The sequence below is a fragment of the Meriones unguiculatus genome, chromosome 10, assembly GCF_030254825.1.
Source record: "Meriones unguiculatus strain TT.TT164.6M chromosome 10, Bangor_MerUng_6.1, whole genome shotgun sequence".
Classification (NCBI taxonomy): Eukaryota; Metazoa; Chordata; class Mammalia; order Rodentia; family Muridae; genus Meriones; species Meriones unguiculatus.
This window is the reverse complement of record NC_083358.1, coordinates 21,182,705-21,206,277: the sequence shown is the minus strand read 5'-3', so window position 1 is coordinate 21,206,277 and position 23,573 is coordinate 21,182,705. Positions and strand designations below refer to the sequence as shown.

Here is a 23,573-nt window from a genome sequence, read left to right as displayed (position 1 = left end):
AAAGTAAAGTCCTTTTTTTGTTTTTGTTTTTTTCTTTTCTTCTTCTCAATGCTCTCTCTTATTTGAATTCTGAGTCACAGTCTGAGTCACTCTTAAACTTCCAGGGGCTGCCTAGAACGGTGGCAGGGAACTAACTGAACCCTGGACTCTCAGATTCAGGCTCAGGAGCCTTATCAATTGAGCTATCCAGCCCCCTCCAAACTCCTTCGTAACTCCGAGTCTCAGTGGGGACGGGCTAGGATTCGAACGAACGAACGTGGAACAGGAAGCGAGGAAGTCTCCTAAGCCAGGCCCCATGCCACCAGCTACAGACAGGGGTGGAGGAAGTAGAGGGCTGCGCAGTTTCTCGGCTGCCACCTGCAGGTGCGTCCTCAGCCAATCAGCGTCGCCGGGGGGCGGCGCCTTCGGGCTCACCTGGCGGCCGCAGCCTCTGCCCGGCTCAGTGCAGTGAGAGCCGCGGCTCGTTAGTGAGTTTTCGGGAAGTTCAGCCGAGCTCCAACCCGGCCTAACCCGGCCCTGCCCGACCGCACCCGAGCTCGGCGTTTGCTCGGTCAGCCATGGGAGCCCCGTGCCGCAGCGTCCTGGCGCTCCTGCTCCTGCTGCAGGTACGTGGACCCCCCCGCTTCGCCGTGTGCCTTTCTGCACGCTGCCGTCCCGCTCCCCTCCTTCCAAGAAAGTTGGGGTTCGGAGGGCAGGCTGGCCCCGGAGGCTTCGCGGCGCGGGGCCGAGTGCCATGGGGTGGGAGGGAGGGTCAGGCGAGCGCCAGGCAAGCGCCGAGTGGCCGCCTCTCGCGCCCTCTCCCAGCTCGGGGGCTCCCCACGCTGCGGGCTCCCGGGACCCCGAGCGGCGCAGGGTCCCTGTGTGCTCCAGGGGACCAAGGGGGCGTGGAGCAGGGTGGGGACCCGCTCGTAGGAGGGGGCTGGGGCAGAAGTAGCCCGGGCGATCCGAGATAAGGACCGGGATTTGAGTACCAAAAAGCACCTGCCGTGGAAGGAAGGGAGCGCTGGGGACGGGCTCCCGAGGGTGAGAGAGAGGAGCCGGAGGGGGTTGGCCGAGACCCTCCGCGCTCTGCGCCAAGCGGTGTCCGGAAGAGTGGAGGCGTCTCCAGGGAGATGCAAATGGAGCCAGGCAGGAAAGGTGGGCCAGGTGGCGAGGCGGTGACCCCCGGGTCCCCTCCCCCAAGGGTTCCGGAGTTTGCCGGCTGGTTTGGGAGCGAGAGGATGGCGCGCGTCCCGACGCCCCAGGAGCAGGACGGGTTGCCTCTTGGTTTCGGTGTAGGCTGCTGGGAACCCCCTCCCCCGCCCCGAGTCACCAGGTTGTCTACTTTTTTTCCCTCCATCCCAGGCCTCACCGCGGCTCTGCCAGGAGCCGGAGCCGTGCCGTCCCGGCTTCAGTGCCGAGAACTACACGTTTGTGGTGCCGGGGAGGCACCTGGAGAGGGACCGCGTCCTGGGCAAAGGTAAGGGCGCCCCGCGGGTGTGACAGCAGAGTGGGGTCGGGTAGGGAAGGAGCCAAGAAACTGTACTCCTGTGCCCGTGGGAGGGAAAGGGGCAAAACTCTCCCTTGGGATCTACCGTGGGTTTGGAAGTCTATTTATCGATTGCGGTTGATCAAGGTAGATAATGTCTGGCTCTGCTGTTCTCACGGGGCAGAGAAGGGCCGGGGGTATTTAGAGGTCATCGGTATCCATGCAGCTGATCGCCGGAGCCAGTCTATCATTCCAGACCACCGAAACCTGCTAGGTAGGGCCAGTTGAACTGTGTTCCCATTTAATGATGAGCTATAGGAGGCTCAAAGGGTGACTTCACGGGGTCAGCAGGGCAGGGACCTGAACCGGAATTTGACTCCCACAATTTCAGGAATCCTGGAGGAACCGGCTTTTAGTGACTTTTATTCATAAAGATGAAAACACTTGATACAGGCGTTGCTTTCCCAAGGAATAGCAATACTTGTATTTTATTTTCTTTTTTAAGAGAAAAAAAAATGGGAGAAAAAAAAAGACAAGAAAAGGAAAAAAAAAAGAGAAAAAATGGTTGCTTTGACTCATTCAAACACTCCGTATATTTAAATTTTTAAGTCTTCTCTCATTATGATAATCTAGAATTTTCTTTGTGTCACTTTTGGGCATGGCTGGGAACGAGGAAAGAGGACCAGGTTTGGTTTTGTTTTACTATTTTCCCTAATTTCCAGGTGTTCCTTTTGTACCAATACCACCACCTCCTCTCTGGTTAGGAGTTTAGTTGATCCCAAAAGTATGATGAATAAAATAATAATAATAATAATAATAATAATAATAAATAATTTAAAAAGAAGTCACTCACAACACCTTTCTGGGAATACTTTGACCAAGTTTGTTTACCACTGAAAGGCCACCTGAAAATTCCACAGCAATCAGGATGGTGCCTAAAATTTTGTTATGAACTTTGGAAGCTGTGCTCAGGTTTGGTGATGTGTTTTCCAGGGAACTAGCAGCTTGATCGATTTGCTTTTCTGAGACCTGACTGGTTCTGGGGAGGTTTCTACGGGCCCAGAAAGGCAGTGCTGTTCTGTGGCCCTGAGATTGCTCGGCCAGCCTCCACTCAGTGCCTGAGGGAGAAGTGAGTTGAGCCTCTGGTAGGTTGCTGAGTATTTCAGAAAGCCCTTCTGTGGCACTTTGGCATAGGATAGTGAGGTGTGCCCTGGGGTGTTTCCGAGGGTGCCAGTGGACCTCTGAAAAGAGGTAGCCATTACTCCGCCTTGAGCTGGACAGGCTTAGAAATGGGAATGGGTCCCAATCCAAGTGCTGGTGGCTCTGTTTTCCTGTGGCAGGATGACACAGAGGTGCCTCAGCTGGGATAGTCTTTGTGTGGGTCAGCAGTGTGGGTAGAGCCCACAGCCCGCTGCATGTTAGCCAGCACGTTACCACCAGTTTATTGGGTTTTTTTGAGACAGGATCTCCCTAGGTGATGTGGGCTGGTTTGAAATTCACAATTTGATCCTCCTGCCTTAGACTCTGGAGTGCTGGGATTCCAAGACTACCTTGGCAGCAGTCGGGCGTTCACTTTGCACCTGCCTCTAAATCTAGTCCCTAATACTACTATCAATAATATTATCACTTATAACTGATAGTGCCACCTGCTCACCCTTGCCCCTGTGAGGCAAGTGTGTCCTTTATCTAAAGCAAAAATGAGAAATTCGTGGGGCGCGGTGGCACGCGCTTGTAATCCCAGCACCTGGGGAGGCAAAGGCAGATGGATCTCTGAATTTGAAGTCAGCCTGGTCTTACAGAGAGAGTTCAGGACAGCCAAGGCTACAGAGTGAAACCCTGTCTTGAAAAACAAGCAAAAAAAAAAAAAAAAAAAAAAAGATTAAAAAAATTGAGAACTTCTGGAGGGTAGATGCTGCTCTAGTCCTTTAGGATCTCAGGAGCCTGACTAGAGAAAAGCAAGTTGGACTGAGGCTTGGTGTGGTTAGTCCACCTCTGGGGGCAGTACTTGGTGAGGCTGAGGCAAGAGGTTTGCTGGAAGTTGTAAGTTTGAGGTCAGCCTGGTCTATGGAGTGAGTTCCAGGCTAACCTGGGCTACACAGTGAGACGAGACCCTTTCTAGAAAACAGGAAAGAAAAGAGAGGAAGGAAGAATTGAAGGAAGGAGGGATAGGATGTGTGTGTGTTTGGGGAAAGTAGGGTCCATCGTGAAACAGACTGAGGACAGAGGTCTTGAGGTGGGAGGTGAGAGCGGTAGGCTGTGATGGAGGTGGAGAGGCCGAGCAGTCCTGTGGGAGGCACAGGGAGCCTCAGCTGGTGATTGAGGTGTAAGCAGCAGCCTCCGCACAGCATCCCACAAGCTTCCAAGGTTCCCTGTGGCTGGTTCCAGTTCCCTTTATGGCTGAGGCCCCACCACAACTCAACAGAAATCACACATTTACGCCCCAGGAACTGCTCTGTGTGAAAGAATTGCCTTGATTTAGGACGGTGGTGTCACTCTCTTTGGACCTCCTGGGGAAATGGAGGGTTGTGACTTTGGCTCCAGGCTCTGCTCTGCAGGCTTCTGAAGAGTCTGCTCCGTTGGAGTGTAAAAATAAGAAACCTGACACTGGTGACTAGAAGGTTACAAATTGGGTTTGATTGAACGGAAGACTTTGATGTAGTTTGCTAGCATCCTTCTTAGGCTCCATGAGCTTGACACCACAATTTCAGCCCTGTGGATCCTTTCTCTGGTTTCTAAAATGCAGAACCTTAAAAACCAAAACCATAACCCTCCACTACCCAAGCATATTCTTTGGTTAGGTCGATTGTTTATTTGTTTTGTTTTTGTTGTTCATTTTTGAGACAGGGTCTCACTATGTAGCCCTAGCTGGCCTGGGATTCACTATTGTAGACCAGGCTGGCCTTGAACTCACAGAGATCCCTCTGCTGCTTCCTGAGTGCTGGGAGGCAGACACCAGTTTTGGCTGTTGTGTTTTTGTTTTTGTTTTTGTGTTGAGACAGGGTCTTAGGTAGTTCAGGCCAGCCTGGAACTTGTTATGTAATAGAGAATGGCTAAATTTGTGATCTTCCTGCTTCTGTTTGCTCAGTGCTGGAATTACAAGTGTGCATCACCATGCTGGTTTTTGTTCTTAAGCCTGGTATGAATCTCACAGTGTAGCCTACTTTAGTCCTGAACTCATGGTGATCCTTCTGCCTCAGCCTCTTGAATGCTGGGATTACCAACAAAAACCACCAAGTCCACTTTAAGCTGCCTCTTTAGAGTTGTTGATTATTTTCCTTATTATCAGCACAAACTCATCAGAGACCCAGGTTACTAGACTTTGGCCTTTCAGAGATACTGGACGAATACACAGGGTTACATCCATGTGGATCAAGAGAAAGAGCTGATTAGCCCTTTAATTTGGTGGCTTCCTCCCATAGCTTTCCTTACCATGTCTGTAGGACAAACAGGCCTGTATTTTGGGCCTGGGCTTTGGTTACTTGATGGATTGACCTAGTTTCCAGGCATACACCTGTGTGGAATAAATACACCCATTTCCTCTCCTCTCTGAAGGTTGTGCTGAAAGCTGCCTTGGATGGTGGAAAAAGCAAACATGGAAACTTGCTTTAGGATCACCTTTCATCATCAGATACCTACTTCCCACCCCCAGCCTCCTAAACTTTCCCTAATTACTCATGCCAGTGACGAGGGCTCATGTGGCTTTCCTAGGAATGAGACTAGTGGCTGCCATTCTGTCCTTGCTTTGTTTGTCTCCTGAGGAGTGTAGGCGGTGAGGTCGCAGACTAAGTCAGGCCATTTAAGGAAAGCTGCCTCAGCTCCTGGCCGGCCCTCTCTGCCAGGTGGATATGGAAATCCCTGTTTACTCTCTGGGGCTTTTTATTGGCTGAAATGTTCACCTTGGTGTCTGTTACACATTCCCTTCCAAGAGCAGCCATAGATAAGCCAGGTGTGGGGACAATTGGCTCTTGAAATCTCTCAGGAGCTGCCAAAACCCTATATTCAGCAAGAGACACCATCATAGTCCAGACTCAGGCTTTTGGGGTTTTACTCAGCCCCACCTCTCTCTTTTCAGGGCATAAAAGTTTTCTAAGGAGATCAACTCAGTATGGCAGGTCATTGAGAAAGTATAGAAAGATTCAGGTTTGAACTTCGGTAGCTGCTCTAGTATGACTTTACATAAGTCAGTTTACTTCTGTGAGACTCAGTTTACCCATCTGTTGAGTGTGACAGTTATATATATTTGTTATATATGTTATATGCATTAATGCACATTTGATGAGTAAATCCTGGTGCTGGGTGGAGTATGGGTATCTGGCTGTCCATATTGAGTACTGTTTATGCCAGCACTAGACCCCGGGGTTAAAGTGATGAGTAAAACTGATACGACTGAACATAAATATGGGGTGGGGGAGGGGGAATGAATGAATGTAAAGAAGGGAAGTTGGTGTGTACCTTTAGTCCCAGGACTCAGGAGACAGAGCCTGGGGGATCTCTGAGTTGCAGGATAGCCAGGGCGACACAGAGAAACCATGTCTCAAAAACGGAACAAAAAAAGGAGTCATCAGTGAGATGACCCAGCAGGTAAAGACACCTGCTGCCAAGCCTGAAGACCTGAATTTGGTCCCTAAAACCCCATGGTAGGAGAGAAAGGACTACCAAGGCTTGTCCTCTTTCCTCCACATTCATGCATGAGTGTGCATACACAGTAAATAAATATGGGTTGGTTTTTTTTTTTGTTTTTTTTTTTTTTGGTGTTGTTGCTTTCTTTTTCTTTCTTTCTTTCTTCCTTCCTTCTTCCTTCCTTTCTTTCTTTTCGTTTGAAGCTGAGTATGATGGTGCATGCCTTTAATCCTAGCACTCAGAAAGCAAGAGTTCAAAGCCAGCCTGGTCTACATAGGAAGTTCCAGGCTCAGTAGGGCTATATAATGAGAGCCTGTTTCAAAGAAAGAAAAAAAGTCTAAGAAACTCCTCCACACCCTGACCAAGGTCCTAATAGTGAAACTCCAGCCCCTCCCCCATCATCGCCGTTGCCAAACTCATTCTCCCACTATGACCCACATCTTGATTGCCGGGGCAAGGCAGTTTGTAAAGTTAAAACTGTTGTCTGGACAAACAACTCCAGAAGGGAGAAACTACAGGTTTGCACGTAGCCTCAGCAGTGAGTTCCCAGAAACTCCTATAGAAGCCTGTAGAAGCTTCAAGGATCCCAGACACCTCTCACATACACTTCTTGGCTTCCAGAGGGTAGCTGTCTAGTAACTGTTTGAAGTAAACAGTCCAGTCTGTTGAGGTCAGTCTCCAGTCTCTCTCTCCTGTCTCCAAGTTGCTTCAGAAGCTTATCAAGAATCATTAAGTAAAGCCAGGTGTGGTGGTTGGCCCCAGTGCTTTGTGGGCTGAGGCTGGAGGATATCGAGTTTGAGGCCAGCCTGGGCTGCCTGTGGAACGCTGTCTTTTTTTGCATTGGTGGAGGCAGGATGTAAAAAAAAAAAAAAAAATGATCATGGCAGCACATGGATTGTTAGAAGTTCGAGGACAGTCTGGATCTGTAGTGAGTTTCAGGCACTGACCTTGCTTACACCTCCTAAGTGTTGGAATTACAGGTGTGCACCACCCAAAGTCCAGGCTTAGAGGGGGACTTTTGCCAGAACTTTCTTCTCTAAGCCTTAGTTTCCCCATCTGTAAAGTGGTTATAACTAACTAACTAACTATATATATATATGTACACACACACACACACATATATATATACATACACACACACACACACACACACACACACACACACACACATCTCCTAGGGGCTCTGAATACTCACTATAGGACCCTCTGCAGGTTTCTATGTGTTTGACTTTCCCTTTCCCATGATTTATATGCTTGATTCAAAAGTTGGTTGAAAGTTCTCCTAAGCTCTGTCCCGCCCAACAAACCAGCCAAACCAGTTTCCTCACCCTCTAAGCTTCTGTGCTGAGCAAACACTGCAAACGGTTGACCTGGAGTTTGTCTTTGTTAAAAAAGGCAATCCAAAGGCATTTTCTTTCCTAGAATGCTGGCTGCAGTGGGTTTGCTGTGGATTAGAGAGGGCTCAAATGGGGCAGAGCAGCTGGGGGCTGGGAGTTCAGGATGGCCTCAAGTTGTTCCCAAAACCAGTTTTCAGGACTATTTCATAATACACAGCTTAAGGATGCCTCTGTTGATCCATTGCAAAATGCTCTCTGGTCCGCTTTTGAGACTGTGGTTCGCCCCGACATGGACAAGCATTTAATCACCTCAGGCCATTCACAAATACAGATTTACCCTCGTACAAATTTCCTGGACCTCAAACTCAAAATGGTCTGCCTGCCTCAGCCTCCCAAGTGCTGGGATTTTAAAGGCCCATGACACCACACCCGATGGACACATATTCATTCTCCCAACAGGCTAGGAGTTAGGGCACCGATGTTTGATGAGTCAACACCTGGTGCCAGCCAGGGTGTGGGCACCTGGCCGCCTACCCTGAGGCCCAGGATCCAAGAGCACTCCTGGTCAACGGTATCGGGGCCCCCAGAAGTGTAGCCAGTGCACCAGAGGTCGAGCGTCTGTCCTCAAGGAGGTTCTGAAAAATCTCTGCTTATAGAGGCTTCCACAGGCCATTTGTGGGGAGGAGCCAGCAGGCCCAGTGTGTTGTACCTGCTGGGCCTTGCTGAGTAAGAGGGTGTGACCACGAAAGTCGCAGGCTCCCATCATTTGCTAGTTTTCTTTGGTTTTTCAAGACAGGGTGTCTCTGCGTCGCTCTGGCTGTCCTGGAACTCGCTCTGTAGACCAGGTTCACCTTAGACTCAGTATGAACAAAGGTTTATATGGCACTGAGACTTGCTCCTCAACAAGGCTTTCCCGGGCACAGGTCGCTCTTGTGTAGCCTTCTCAGGATCTTCTGTGGAAGATCTTCTGTGGAAATGGCAGGAATAGTCTTGGGGTATGACTCTCTGGTCGGTGCAAGCCAAATGAGCGTGAGGCACTGGCTTTTATCCCTAGCCCCCAGGAAAAGCAGAAACAGTCTTTCCCCAGTTTCTACTGCCCGATGCCAAACTCCTGACACATGGAGCCTATTTCCCTTCCCAAGGGCAGTGGAACCCACTTCCTTTCCTGAGGCCAGGGATTCCCTTCTCCCCTACTGGAAAGACATCTCTATGCATCAATCTCATTAATTTTTGTGATGTTAAAATTCAGTTTTGTTTTTTGGGTTTTGCTTTTTTTTTTTTTTTTTTGCCTTTGAACTGTCTTTGCCTTTTTTGCTTTGGGCTGTTATCACAGCCCATTCTTCCCTTTATTGTGATGCTGGAGACCCAACCCCAGGGTTCTCCTGCATCCTAGTAGGCAGGCCCTCAGCCTTTGAGGTGCATCTCTATCCTTTGACTTGCTAAAACTTTGATTTGAGGCAGGGTCTCGCAGTTTCCCAGGCTGGCTCTGAGCTAGCTCTGCAGCCTGTGTGTTAGTCCACCTCCTCGTACCTGAGATGGATGACCTGTGCCACCAGGCCTGGCTCTGCCCCTTGACCTTCACCTGCTGATGTGTGCTAGCTGAACTAGCTGTCCTTTTCGATTTTCTGGATCCTGGTGTGGAGGGGGAGATCTTTATTCTGGCATGGAGTGGTGGTAAGGAAAACTGTCCGTATCTCTAACAAGTCGTGTTCCAGCTAGGACTTGCTTAGGGCACATAAGCCAGACAGATGTGGGAGTGTACTTAGCTCCTGAAAGAGTGGGGAGGGACAATGCTTAGATGCTACCTGTAGGACCTAATGGGGTGTACTTGAGGATGAACCTGTTCCCCATGAGCCAGCTCATAAGTGGCCTCCAGCACAAGACCCTGTGGGATAATTGGCCTAGTCCTAGATAATAATTAGTTAGCTTTGTAATTAGGAGAGCTTGTAAGAAGCCGAAAGTGTTTCAGATTTATTTCACCTGGACAACTTCAAGACTAAACCAACACCTGTTTCTGTGGTTTGGCATGCAGTTCCATCTGTTTCCAGCTTCTTCCTGGTCCTCTTCTCTGCTCCCTCCCTTCTCCCACCGTAGTCATTTCTTCATCCAGTAGGCAGAGAGAGAGAGAGAGACAGAGACAGAGACAGAATCTCATTATTATGATTATATAGCCTTGGCTGGCCGGCCAGCCTCGGACTCACTATGTAAAAGAGGCTGGCTTTGAACCTAGAGAGCCATTTCCACCTGCCTTTGCCTTCCAAATGCTGAGACTAAAGTTGTGTGCTACTGTGCCAGGCCAGAGTGATGATAGCTTAGAAAATTAAATGAGAAAGCATCATTCCTGCTTACAGTTGTCTGGGATTCCCTGTTTTCATATAGAATAAAAATCCTGTCCATGACTTCCAAGGTCTGGTGCTGTGTTCCTACTCCCACCACAGCCTGTGGCTGGGGTCTTCCTCCCCTCCCCACATGTTCTACATGTTCTTTGTTTAGCCGCTTTGCTTTCTGGTTGTTAACAGAATACCATGGTAGTTCAGGCTGAGGCTGGTTTTGAACTTCTGATACTCCTGCCTGGGAGTGATGGCATTTCAGGTATGTATAGCCATACCCTATGTATTGCCTGTTAGTGATGTTTGCACAACTCCCCTGTGTCCTGCAAAGCTTTGCTACAATGTCCATTCAGGAGGACTCTCCCCTTCGCTTTATTTTTTCTGTAACATCCCCTCCTCCCCCATTTTTGGGTGGTGGTGGTAGAGATCGAACACAGGACAGGCTGTTGCCGAGCCACTCCCTAAGGCTTCCTCTGGCACTTTTCACCTTCAAACCTCTTATGTAGTTCACATATTTACTCAGTTCATAGTCTGCTTCCATGAAAACACAAATTCTGGGAGGCCAGGGCTTTGTGTTTGCTCTTGTGTTGTTTGTTTGTGTGTGCTGGTGCAGGTGCGCACACGCACAGGCACAGTGGGCTGTTAGAGTGTGGGCAGGTGAGGAGGAAGGGATGCTTCCTTCTCAGGTGCTGTGTTTGTTCTTGGCACCCCCTCGTTTCTCTGAGCTCTGCTCAGCTACAGTATAACCTTACCTGATTGTCTTGTTACAAAGTAGCTTGCTGCCCAGGGTCTAAAGGCCAGATGAGTCACTTGGGCCCCACACTTCTGGGTGTAAGGAAGCACTAGATGGAAATCTGAAGGAACACCCGACACCCGATTGCCTTTCAGCTGTCAGGCAGCGCCTCCCTGATCCAGGCGCTCTCAGATATGCCCTCTCACCTTCATCCTGCAGCTCATTAATTGTTCAAGGCCTTCCAGTTCTTGGCAGGTCCTAGCATCTTGGAAGGAGCTTGAAGAGGGATATAGAAAGCTCAAAGACAAAAATGCAACGCTAACATGATCAGATACCAGCCAAAGGAAGCTCACAGGGCTGAAATCCATCCAGTCGACCAATCAATATCCATTGAGAGTAGAGTTCTACAGCCATATGGAAGATACATCACTCTGCCAAGTCTAAATACAGGACACCACTTCTCTTTGAGACAAGGTCTTGCTGTGTAGCCTTTGGTCTGGAACTGGCTATGTAGAATATGTTGGCTTTGAACTCACAGAGATTCCCCTGCTTCTGCCTCCCAAGTGCTAGGATTAAAGACGTCAGCCATACACAGCACACACCCAGAAATAAAAATAAAACATAAACAAAAAGCAAAGTTTTGTTGTGATGTAGTTTAGTGGGAGAATGATTGTCTAAGATACATGTGCCCCAGGTTCCCCCTTCCCCCCATCTATTTTTTGAGACAGGGTTTCTCTGTGTGTAGCCCTGGCTGTCCTGGAACTCACTCTGTAGACCAGGCTAGCCTCAAACTCAGAGGTCTATGTGCTTCTGCCTCCTGAGGGCTGGGATTAAAGGTGTGTGCCACCATTGCCCAGCTGGGCCTTAGGTTTAAACCCAGCATGGGTTTAAAAACATGAAAACCAGCAGCCCTTGCATAAAGTTAGATTGGGTCTTGTGGTGCTGACCTCCCATGCTTTCAAGCACTTATAGCATTTGCTGAACAATCCTGAGGGCTCAGAACAGCCCTAGCGCCTTTAAAAGGGTATCAGATTCAAATCAGAATTGAATGCTCTTTCTCAGCCACCCCACCTCTTGGCTTGTTGCCCAAGGAAAATGGCTCTGGTCTGGTTCCCCAAAGTTCTCATGGCAAAGGGGAGAGATCGTCCATTTCCTTCACAACCTCTTGGGTGCTGCCCCAGTGACCCGCTGCTGATGTGGAAGCCAACAAAACTTCAGACTGCAGACCTCCTCCCCCACAAATTCCTCACCACAATTGTGTGGGAGTGTTTGAAAAGGGAACAAGAGGACCAGCTTGTTTGTGGGAAAGTTGTGGCTTTCCTATCAGAAAACGTCACCCCTTGAGTCAGCTGTGGGACATACCTGAGGACTCGGACAGGTGGGGCAGGGTCCTGAGTCATAGGGAAGCCTCACCTGGGAAGGTTTCTCTTTCGAAGGTTGAATCAACCATGACGTCACCCTTCAGAGCAGCAGGTACCTCACTGGCCCTTACCACCCACCATTGCTTCCCAGGAGATACTGGTTCCCTCCTTCCCTCCCTTGCTCCCTCCCTTCCTTGCTCCCTCCCTCCCTTTCTTCCTTTTTTCTTTTATTGGAAACAGATTCTTTTCCTATAATATATTCTGATTACATTTCCCATTCCCCAACTTCTCCCAGTTCCTCCCTGTTCCCATCCTGATCCACACCCTTTCTGTTTCTCTCTCTCCTTAGAAAACAGGCATCTAAGGAATAATTAGATGAAAATAAACAAATTGGGATAGGACAAAACACAGGGAAGAAATGGCCAAAGAAAAGCTCAAGAAATACATATAGACACAGACACACACACACATATTTGCATACAGGAATTCCATGAAAACTGGAAGCCGTAATATACAAGCAGAGGACCCGTAAGGTTAAGGGGACAAAAAAATGGCCTGATACAACGTTGTGAGACAACCTCCAAAGATGCCCTTGGGTTTGTCTTGTGTTGCCATCTGCTGTTGGTCACGGATCCTGCCCTCAAGAGCGGTTGTTTACCCAGCGAGATACTGTTAGTTAGAAAAACTATTTTCTCATTTACGAGTGGTTGTCAATTGGAGATAGCTTCCGGGTTAGGAATGGGGACGTGTGTCTACTTCTCTTAGGTGTGAGGCCCCTTTGGGGCAGACCCTGTGTGTGCTGCCACAGTCTCCGTGAGCTCATATAACGCTCTTCCAGTTGGGTTTGTCCTCCAACCCCCTCTTCTGCTGGGTGCCCTGGGCCCTAAGGGGAGGGATTTGAGGAAGGTAATCCATTTAGGGTGCATTGTTCCACGGTCCCCCACTCTACACGGTACACTGTTCTCTTTTCCTAACTTCATGCTCAGGGGTTTTGGAGAAATGGCTGGTGTCTACTAGCTACTTGATGATGTTCATGTGGCCAGTTTCACACCCAGCTCCCAGGCTTGGCATCATGACTGAAGTTGTGGAGAAAAATCCTTAAGCAGGGTATGATTCTTTCTAATCTGCGTTTGAGAGGAATCCTCTAGCCACATCCACCTGTTACCCCAGCCATTGGAGAGGCTGAGGCAGGAAGAACTAGCCTGGAAGTTTAGGGTGAGTGAGCAACATTGTGACACTCCTCACAAGGAAGGAGACCTGAGCAGCCTTTGTACCCCTTACAGGTGTGAGGCTCTGGGCTCATGACTAGAGTCTTTGATTAACAAACTTCCTTGTACACGGCAGCTGGTTTTTCTTCTGGAGTTAGTTATGATTTCTCCCCTTTTTTCTTTTACTAATCCTTTCACTTGAACAATACAAGTGCCTAAAACTTGGGGAAGGAGATAAATACCTTTCAAGTGAGATCATGTCTTTAAAAAAAAAATGCCTATCAACTAAGGTCACCAGGTGTGGTGAGGCTTAGCAACAGTTTGGACAGATGTCAAGGTCATCACTTCCCGAACATTTGCTCTTTTTCAGTTAGTGAAATTACTGCGTGAATGTAGAGGGAAGGTGAGCCTGGAGGGAGGAGAAGGCCTGGGCGGACTGGACCCCAGCCCCTCCTTGCCATTTGACCTCAGTCCCTGAGTCCCTTTACCTGCGAAAGGGAATAGGGGGCCAGCGCATTCATGAATGAGCTAGCGTTCATTCACTCACATGCGCTTTCAGTGCCTCATGCTTAAGAATATGGAGGAGTTTTTTTTTCTTTTTGTTTCTGAGACAGGGTCTCTAGCTCTGGCAGGCCTTGGACTGACTCTGTACCCCAGATTGGCCTCAGTCTTGGGATGATCCCCATGTCCTCAGCAGCACTGGCATTACAGGTGTAAGACACTTTGTTCTGTGGTTTTAGTAGCCATATTGCCACTACTACCAAATAGGGAGTGATAACAGGAGTCTGGTTTAGAAATCTTTGTATGGCTGCATTGGTTTTCCTCCAATTTTGGAGGGTAGTTATGATTTCTCCGTGATTTTTCATTTGAACCATAGAAATACTTAAAACATGAGTGCAGGTGCCTGAGGAGGCCAGAGGCATCTAATCCCCATGGAACTGAGTTACAGGAGGTTGTGAGCCTTCTCATGGGGGTGCCGGGAACTGAACTGGGATCCTCTGCAAAAACAGCGTGCTCTTAGCCCCTGAGCCATCTCTCCACCCCCTCCTCTAGTTTCTTAGTTTGTACATAAATTGGCAAGTTCAGGGAGTGCGGAGGGACTAGCCAAGGGTCAAAGCAGACTAGTCACCAAACAATAGATACAGTGTTCATGGTGCATGCTGATTGAACACTGAGCTGTTTATGTGTGATTTTGATTTTTAATCTTTGCACCAACTTTGGAGCAATTACTATATAGACAATCGCATTTCCAAATAGTATAGTGGAGGCTTGTAAAAGCTGCTTACTCACCCAGGGTCCCCAGCCTGGCAGAGGTGCTCAGCCATGCCTTGTAGTCACCCCTCCCCATTCTCAGCAGTGTCTGTCCTTCAAGCTCCTGGGAAGGAACCCTGCAGCCGACCTCTAGTCCTTTGGGTACTGGGAGCCTCAGGCTCCTGCCCCTTTATGCAGCCTGGAACGAAAAGGTGTTTCTGGCCCCCTCGGGCTTCCCTTTAAAATCTGATTGGCCGCCCGGAGAAGGAAGCAGGGAATGCCCCAGCTCTCTTCTGGCTCCTTTTAATTATTATTTTTTTCTTTTCCAAATGACTACCTACGAGTTTCTCATAATCACTTTGGTGGGAGTGGGAAGTGGGGAGAAGGTTACTGCAGTTAACTCCGTGAGCGCCAGACATCTGGAGGAAAGCATTTTAAAGGGATTCCTATGATGATGTCAGTCCTGGAGGGCAGGTCTCCATTGTTAGGTAGCAGCACGGAGTTAAGGCACAGGTGCCTAGGACAGGGAGAGGAGAGGGAGTCTGTGCAGCTCGCCGCTGCCACAGGCCTGACACCAACTATTTTCTCTTTAGACGGTTTCAGTCCCCTTTATAAAACCTAAGCAAATTCTGTAAGTCTGAACAAAGTGGCAGCTGGGGGGGGGGGGCACTTAAAATTTCCCACTAAAATCTTAATAATGATCAGAGATAGGAAGTTCCGATAGTCTCAGACTCCTTCCCTGACTCAGGGGCCTCGGTAGCCAACTCCATGTGATTCTAGTGGACAGCTTCCTGGGGTGTTTTGTTTTTTTTTTTCCTTTTCATCAGAAAAGTTTTCCATAAATCAGAATATAAAACCTCTTTCCCACCCTCCTTTAAAACAGGCGTTGGGCAATTTTGTCAGGCTGTGGGAACACCTACCCCTTGTCCATAGACAGAAAAGACGGGTTTTTTTTAAATTTTTTTTTTTGCTACTTCAGACCACCACACACACCACCTCCTCCTCCGTGTCCCGTGAGGGCCTCCTGGGAGTTCTGTGTTGGTCACAAGCCTCCCATGTCCCGAGGGGGTCTGGAGATGAATCTGAGGTGGTGAAATGTGCTGGGGTGCCAAGTTATCAGACAATGGGCACATTGAGAATGCAGGTGGGGCCAGGCCTGTGTGGGCTGGAGCAGCTGCTGAAGCCTCAGGGGGAGCAGCAGGCGCCGCTCATGAGCAGAAAGAGGGAAGAGGCAGCCTTGGTGCTGGCTGAGAGGGAAGGGCCATAAACCAGGAGGGGGCTGTGTAATTCCTCCCCCCACCCCAAGATTCCAGGGCAAAGGGATGTTTGAACGAGGGTTCAGATAAAAGGGCGGGATCTGTGAGCAAACTTCCTGTTGGAAGCTTGGTCTTGGTTCCTGACAGGCCTTACCCAGTCATAGAGACGGTAGTAGGGCTGGGGCCTGTTAGCATTGCCAGCAAGGTGGGAGAACCTGGAGATCTGGAGCAGCAGGTCCTCTCCTGCCCTGGGCTAGCTGGAAACCTGGGGGAGGAAGGCTGTGTTGTTCCCTAGTCCCCAGAGGCCTGTGTGATCAGACCAGGCCTGGAGAAACCCCTGGGGCTGCTCTGCCACTGTCCCAAGCGCTTGCCTAGTGCCCCCTCTTCCCTCAAGCCCCCACCCTCTGTTTCTAGGTTTTTCTAGGAGCCCATCTCAGTAAGTGACACCGTCTACTTATTGCAGCCATCCTTTTGTTTGTTCATTCTGTGCCTGAAGATTGAGAGCCACTCATGGAGTTGGGCTCTGAGGCTGGGGAGCAGCTGAGAACCAGGTCTTGAAGACTTCGCTCTGGAGCTGGTGCTCTGGAGTGGCAGGACTAGGCAGTAAACACGGGTGTATAAAACACCCGTTTGAGTGACAGGTGTTCAGGGGAAACGGGTCTGAACTGGCCAGTGCTGGGGAGCACTGAGGAAGTCCTCACTAAGGGGGACACTCACACAAAGACTCAGGACAGAAGAATAGGGAAGGGTGTTTGGTCTAAGGCAACAGCCAGGGCAGAGCCTGGAAGCAAAATAGCGGGAAGGCAGCGTGCATGGATCAGGGTGGGCGATGGGCAGCAGGAGACAGGAGGAGCACAGAGGTGGGCGGCACTGTGCAGAGGACCTGGCACCATTTTATGGCAAGGACTCTCTGACCCCTTCTAGCCTGAGCCTCCCGCTCCCAGTCGCAGAGTCTAGTAGCTAATGGACCCCAGCTCTGACCACTCCGGTTCCCAGCTGGTTGGAGCCCATGCCCTCCCCAGGGCTTCTCATCCAGGTGGCACAGGGAAGGGCCCCTGATTCACATTCTTGATAGTGGTGCCAGGTTCCCTGCCACCGGCTGGCACGTTCTGTCTTCCTTTCCAGCAACACTTGGCTGGGCTCCCTGCCCAGAAGAAAGACTTGTTAGGTCAGCTCAGTGGATGCTTCCTCCAGGAAGCCTTCTGGGATCTCCATTCCTTTTGGCATCTTCCCAAGTGCAGAGGTCCCTGGCTTCTCCTGTTTCCCCAGAGTAGCACCTGGTGTGTCAAGTACTCAGAGAAGCTAGGAGAGGTGTGAACTGGGCCTCAGGGACCCCCAGGGACAGGAGGTTCATCTCCATCTGTTAGGGACTTTTGTTCTTCTAATCAACATGTGTGTGTTGCTGATGCCATCTTTCTGGTCACCCTTTTATTTCCTTGTAATATTAGTTTTACCATCCCTTTCCGCACTGCTGAGAGCGTTGAAAGGTCTTATTCTTAGCTGGGTATATTAGCACAGTACAATTGTCCCCGGAACTGAGGAGGTTGAGGCAGGAGCCTCAGAGGTTGGAAGCTAGCCTGGGCTACTTAGGGAGGGGGCTAAAGGGGATTATTCTGTCCATTACCACCGAGACCGTTTGCTTCCTAAAGATAATCACAAAACCAGCATAGCTGAAAGTGAGCTGCTTTTGCTTTTTGCATTGAGTGGTGCCTGCTGCTGTTCTGAGCATTTAGGCCAGCCCAGAGGCTTGAACTTCCTTTTAACTCACTCTTAAACGTATCAAGAAGCCCACCCTGAACAGCCTACCATGTGCCGGCCCCACAGGGCTTCTACAGAGGGCCTGTGAAAAAGAAGATGTGGGTATCCACAGCAGGATTGGTGAGGAACGGACAGATTCTGAGAATATGCCTACAGGTCCCCTTGAGGAGACAGGACTGAAGGATGGGGACTGGGACTGGGAGGGGAGTGTTGCACTTCCCAGTTTTATTGCATGCAGTGCTTACTACCTTACCTCCTTCCCTGGTAACAGACTAGAGACTGAGGTTTGGAGACGTAGCCCAGGGAAGTGGGTGGAAGGGTGAGGGGAACCTAGAGCAGAGACAAAGGAGCCAGATGACTGGGGGAAAGGAGTCAACCTCTTCCTCCTGCTGTGGCTCCATTTTTGGAAATGCTGAGTAGTTAATTAGCAATTGTTAAAGGGTTTCCTGCTAATTCTGGGGGACTCTTTACTTTTAATAAACTGTTTATCCCTTCAGTGGGGAACGGTGAATCTAGGGTCTCCTGCAGACGGGGCAAGCACCGTCCTTCTAGATGCTCTGCTCCCCCACACTCCAGGTTGGCCTTTAATCAACACTCTGTCTGCCTCAGGGACTCCAGGTGTGCTCCTGGAACCAGCCTTTGTGGTTCTTCAGTGTTCTTTGACATCAGGCTGGTAACTAAGGAAAATTGTGCCCTGCTGTACCCAACTCTCTATCCCTAGGGATTCTGATTTATTTATTTGAGATGAGGTCTGTCAAGGACTCTGCAGTTTAACTTCATTGTTATTTTTATAGTACTGAGGACTGAAACAGGCCCTCAAAACCTAGGAATGTTTCTTCACTTCCAACAAAGTCTTTGCTAGCCCTGGGTGATAGGTATTCTCTGCCGACGAGATGAGCCAGTTCAAGCCCAATTAAAGGATAAGGGCAGGTGTGTTGGGGCAGCTCTTGGGAGGGTTCACTGATCTTATGGGAGGAGGTCAGGGAAGTTGCCGTGCAGAGAGGGAGACAGAAAAGTGGGAGGGAGAGGCGAAGAGAACCAAAATGTCTGGATGATATAGCGAGCAGCCTCTGTGGGAGAGGAAGCCCAGCCCCTGGGCTGGAAAGTTCAGGGCAGAGGGTGACGTCTGCCAGCCAAGCCCTGTAACAGGTAGGGACTGAGGGATGCTGGGAGGACCTGAAGGCCAGGTCCACCTTGCTACGGTAAATGGTCAGCCCAGCTGCTTGTCCCAGGCCTGAAACACAACACTGACAGTCTGGAACTCACTATGTAGACCAGGGTAGCCTCAAGCTCTAAAAGCTTGGCCTGCCTCTGCCTCTTCAACAGGGTCCGTGGAGTATCTTTTGGTTTTACTATGAAGATTACCTGGACCAGAACCCGAGATAGAGTGTGGCTTACCCAGAAAGCTTAAAAGTTCAGATTCTAGCTGCATCTACTGGCTGGTGCCTTTGATCCCAGTGCTTAGGAGGCAGAGGCAGGTAGATCTCCAAGTTCCAGGCCAGCCTGCTCTAGAGAGCTAGTCCCAAGACAGCCAGGGCTACATAGAGAGACCTTGTCCCTCCCAAACATCCCCCAAAGAGTGCAGACCCTGAGAGGCCTGTGCATCTCGGAGAATGGAGGCCAGAGACCTGTAAGTGGATCTGTAAGTTTAATGCTTTACATAGAAACTCTCTCGATGGGTCTTAGCTTGGAGACTGAGGAGAAACCACTTCAACTTGTAGACAAAGTCTGTGTCTGTCTGTCTGCATTGGATTGGATCAGATGGTCTATCGTGCTTGCCTTTGTGTATGTATGTATGTATGTGTACACGCACGTGTGTGTATGTGTATGCATGTGTGTTCCGGAGCCTGAGACTGGGAGTCTTTTCTAACCTCATTCTCCCTTATTTACTGAGATCTCTAAATTGAGCCCAGAATGCTCAGCTTACCCCAGGGGTTCCCTGTCTCCCTGTCCTAAGGTGCTTCCACTCCTGATCAACATTGGTTCCTTTTTTTTTTTTTTTTAATTTTTATTTTGTTCTTCTTTAAATGTGCTATGTAGCCAAGGATAACATTGAACTCTGGATTCTCCTCTATCTTTATGGGCACACATTTTCCCTGAGGGATATAAATTCCCCTTGGAAGGTGTTATGACTCACCCCTAAAGCAGAATTGGGTCTAAAGTGGGAATGAATCTCAGGGTCCTTCAAGGAAGAGATGTAGGGAAATAATGGTTACAAGCTGTACCCTCTTCCTCCCTGTCCTTCTTCACTTCTTTTTTTTCTTCTGAGCTCCGAGTAACTGGAAGTCACTGTGCAGACTGGCTGGCCTTGATCTTTTGGCCAGGCTTTCTCTGCCTTTGCTTCCTGAGAGTTGTGTGTCCTAAAAGCAGCTGCTGTAAGCAGGCAAAGTGTTCGAGATGTGTGATAAAATTCCAGTCTACTTGGAGAAGAGAGCTTGGGTGGTCAAGGGACCCAGTCCTCTGTCCGCCGTGTTCACTTGAGCCTTCAGTATTCTTTTTCTTCTTGCTGGGAGAGTGGCTTGTCTAATCCCCATCAGTGGGTGACTATACAAATTAACTCACTTGGCCTTGGACTGAGGCATCTATAAACACAGACAGCTCCCTAGTTTATGAGTTGCCCAGCCCAGTGTTACATGGCTAAGCCCCACTGTTGTCTAGGAGAAGCCAGTGTGAAACCCAACAGAGAACAGATCCAACATGGAGATAAGGCAGCTGCAGTTTCAGTTTTGGGCTGGGCCAAGAATTTCGGGAGTTTCTTTGCTGTAGATGGGAAGTTATGTTGCTTTTCTATGGGTGTGTGTGTGTGCTGATTTAGTTTATGATTAATTGATGTGAAGTTTGATAGCAAGTCCAGTGAACAGATATTTGATTTTAAATGTACTTCTGGTACTTTTCCTTTTTTTAAAAAAAAATTATATATTTATTATTTATACAGTATTCTGCCTGCATGTGTGCTTGAGAACCAAAAGAGAGAACCAGCTCTCACTGTAGATGGTTATGAGCCACCATGTGGTTGCTGGGAATTGAATTCAGAACCTTTGGAAGAACAGCCAGTGTTCTTAACCTCTGAGCCATCTCTCCAGCCCCCCTCCCCCTTTGTTGTTTGAGGGGTTTCTTTGTGTAGCCTTGGCTTTTCCTAGAACTTTCTCTGTAGACCAGGCTACAGTCAAACTCAGAGATTTGGCCTGTCTCTGCCTTCTGAGTACTGGAATTAAAGGCGTGTGCCACCACTGCTGTACTCCGGGTGTTTCAGAAAGGGCAGTTAATCATGAACTGAGGGTTCTTCACATTTATATTTGTTTTGCTTGTAACAAGTTAACCAGTGACAGGTTTTAGTTCTCTCAGACTATGTCTCTGTGCCTCTTTATCTCTCTGTCTTTATCTCTCTCTCCTTGAGAGGGGGGTCTCATGTAGTCTGGCTTGATCTTAAGCTCAGTATTTAGCCAGTAGGACCTTGAGCTCCTGCTCTTCGTGACTGTAACTCCTGAGTGCTGAGGTTACAGATCCAACCTTCCCTTTAAGGAAACTTGGCCTGGATCTCTGGTCCTCCATGATACTGATCATTACTTTGGAAGTCTTAAGGCCATTTTATTTTCTTATAATGGAGCCCTCTGAGCTAGACCAGAGAATGGACCCCATTAGGCTCATTCATTGGAATGCTTACTCACTAGGGAGTGGCACTATTTGAAAGAATTAGAAGGATTAGGGGGTATGGCATTGTAGGAAATACGTCACTGGAGGTGGGTTTTGAGGTTTCAAAAGTCCATGTCCAGCCCAGTGTCTATCTGTGGGTTGTTGTTGTTTCCTCCTCTCTTTCTCTCTCTGCCTTTGGATCAGGTTGTAGCGCTCAGCTGCTGCTCCGGCACCCTGCGTGCCACCATACTGTCTGCTATGGTGATAATGGCCGATAATAACTGTTAAGCAAGCCCCCAACTAAATGCTTTTTTTAGATAAGAGGCTCCTTGGTCATGGCTTCTCTTCACAGTAATAGAACGGTGACTAGGACAACCACCAATTCTTTAAAAGTGGGAAAGTTGGGGTTTTTCTAGAAATGGGAATTTTCTCTGCCCTGATGCCAACTCTTTTTAAGACCGAATCCAGAACTTCTCCCTGCTGGTCTACTGATTCACTTCTTCATTCCTAGATTGCTCCAATGAATAATTCGTTTACATCTGTATCTCAGGCACAAGGCAAAGAGCAAAGGAAACACTCGGGTAGAAGGCAGAGGAAGAGGAGGGCTGAGTGGTAAAGTGACTGCCATATAGCTTAGAACTCTGCAGAAAGCGGACCAAAGTTTGCCTGTGATGTTCCTACCAGCCAAAATAAAGAGGGACATTCGGTCAGCCCCACCGCTGTGTTTCAGTGTGTTGGGCATTAGTGTGTGTGTGGGGGTCTGGCTTCTCCAGAGAGTTCGTGCTCTCCTGCAGTTGCAGCGCCTCCTCATAGTGTGCCAGACCACCCGTTTGCAATTGTCTTTATCAGACAACTCATACTTGTGGGGATAGCATTACGCAACAGGTACATAAGGGAACAAAGATTCCAGCCGTGAGGGTTGCCACCTACATAGCTCCACGGGAAATGTTTTTGCATTTGTCCCCCTAGGAGTACGATCGGTGGTCTTGTATAATGTAATATACGTTCATAGTATAACAACATGCAACGGTGGTGATTTTACTAATGTTATTCATTCCCCAGCCTCTGCTGCCTCAGGGTCATGCATGGTGCCTATCCCCTGCTGGGCACCTTTGCCTTGGCATATAGCTCATTATAAGTCACTGTAAAGCTAAAAGCTAAAGCTAAAGCTCCCCCCATGTAATAAAATGTACAATTCCCTTTCATAGACTATGTACTATTTGCTTGCTTCTTCTAACCCCCCCCCCAACAAATGTAGGCTCCTTGAAGGTGCAGCCTGCTTTATTTTGTTGGTCGTTCACAGGTTTTTAGGTGGTCTCCTCCTCTCCCACCCCCAACCGAGTGAGGTAAGGTGCTGGAGAGTGAACCCAGCAGATTACTTGCTCCCTATGCTAGGCAAGTGCGCTACCACCAAGCCTCCAGATGCATGGGTGGATTACTATGCATAGCTTTTCCTTCCTTCCTTCCTTCCTTCCTTCCTTCCTTCCTTCCTTCCTTCCTTCCTTCCTTCCTTCCTTCCTTCCTTCCTTTCTTTCTTTCTTTCTTTCTTTCTTTCTTTCTTTCTTTCTTTCTTTCTTTCTTGTTTTTCAAGAAACACAGGGTTTCTCTGTGTAGCCTTGATAGTCCTGGAACTCACTCTGTAGACCAGGCTGGCCTCAAACTTATAGAGATCCACCTGCCTCTGCTTCCCACAGGTTGAGATTGAAGGTATATGCCACCATTTCAGGCCTCAGCCAGAGATTTAAAAAAAAAAAAAAAAAAAAAAAACAAAACAAAAAAAACTAATTAAATATGAAAAGAGTACTACTATTCATCTCCACTCTTAGAAAACTGGCGAATGGGTATAGTGCAGGGGCAGAGCGTATGCTTTGCATATGGGCAGTCCTGGCTTCAAGAGAGCAGTCCCCAAGAGAAAAGCAGAAGAGATGCTTTAACGGAGGAAGGACTCCCTGAGAACAGTAGGCAGGTTGTTCCCGAACAACCAAGGCAGGGAGTCTTGAGACAGAATGAGCACAGTGTGCCTGGAAGGAAGAAGCTCAGATGGTTGGGATCCTTGAGGGTCTGTAGCTGCACAGGGATGGAAATGAGGTCAGAGACCATCCAGGGGCCAGACCTCTCTTCTGCAGGGTGGGTAATTAGTTGCCTCTGTGTCCATCAGCTTCTGCCAAGATGGAGTGATGAGAACCAGTCTGTTCAAACTGGTTCTTCCTTCTAACCAACACATGGTAGGGGTGGGGTGCTAGTTCGTATGTGTGTGCGTCCTTCCTCGAGCCCTGGAGCCTCTGGGTCCTTTGGAAACAAAGTGCAGGAGACCAGAACAACAAGGCTTATTCTTCCCTGGGCATGGCTCAGCACAGCATCTTGTGTCAGAAAGGATCTGGGGTGCAGGCTTGATGGGAATTATTACCTCTGCCCGCAATATCCTGCCTTTTGGTCCCAGCTGAACTCCTTGCTTGTGAGTTTCTAGAATTTCCAGTTCTAGCCTTGGAATATCAGTCATTATTCCCAAGGACCTAGCCTGCGTGTCACAGTGCGAAGGGCCTTGGCCTTCTAGATTAATTTGTTCAACCTATCTACCGCCTTAGGAAATAGGAGTCATCACTATGATGATTTGTTGG

At 48.9% G+C, this 23,573-nt stretch overlaps 1 protein-coding gene across 1 annotated transcript in view; it reads left to right on the top strand.

Annotated features, from left to right (window-relative positions):
* Positions 1–422: 422 nt before the first annotated feature.
* The window catches only part of Cdh1 (cadherin 1), a 66,517-nt gene continuing 43,366 nt past the window's right edge, over positions 423–23,573 (top strand). Inside the window, exons 1-2 of the mRNA XM_021632484.2 lie at positions 423–605; positions 1,345–1,459. Of these exons, the coding sequence (XP_021488159.1) occupies positions 558–605; positions 1,345–1,459 (163 nt within the window). The 5' untranslated portion in view covers positions 423–557. The remainder of the gene's footprint in view (positions 606–1,344; positions 1,460–23,573) is intronic.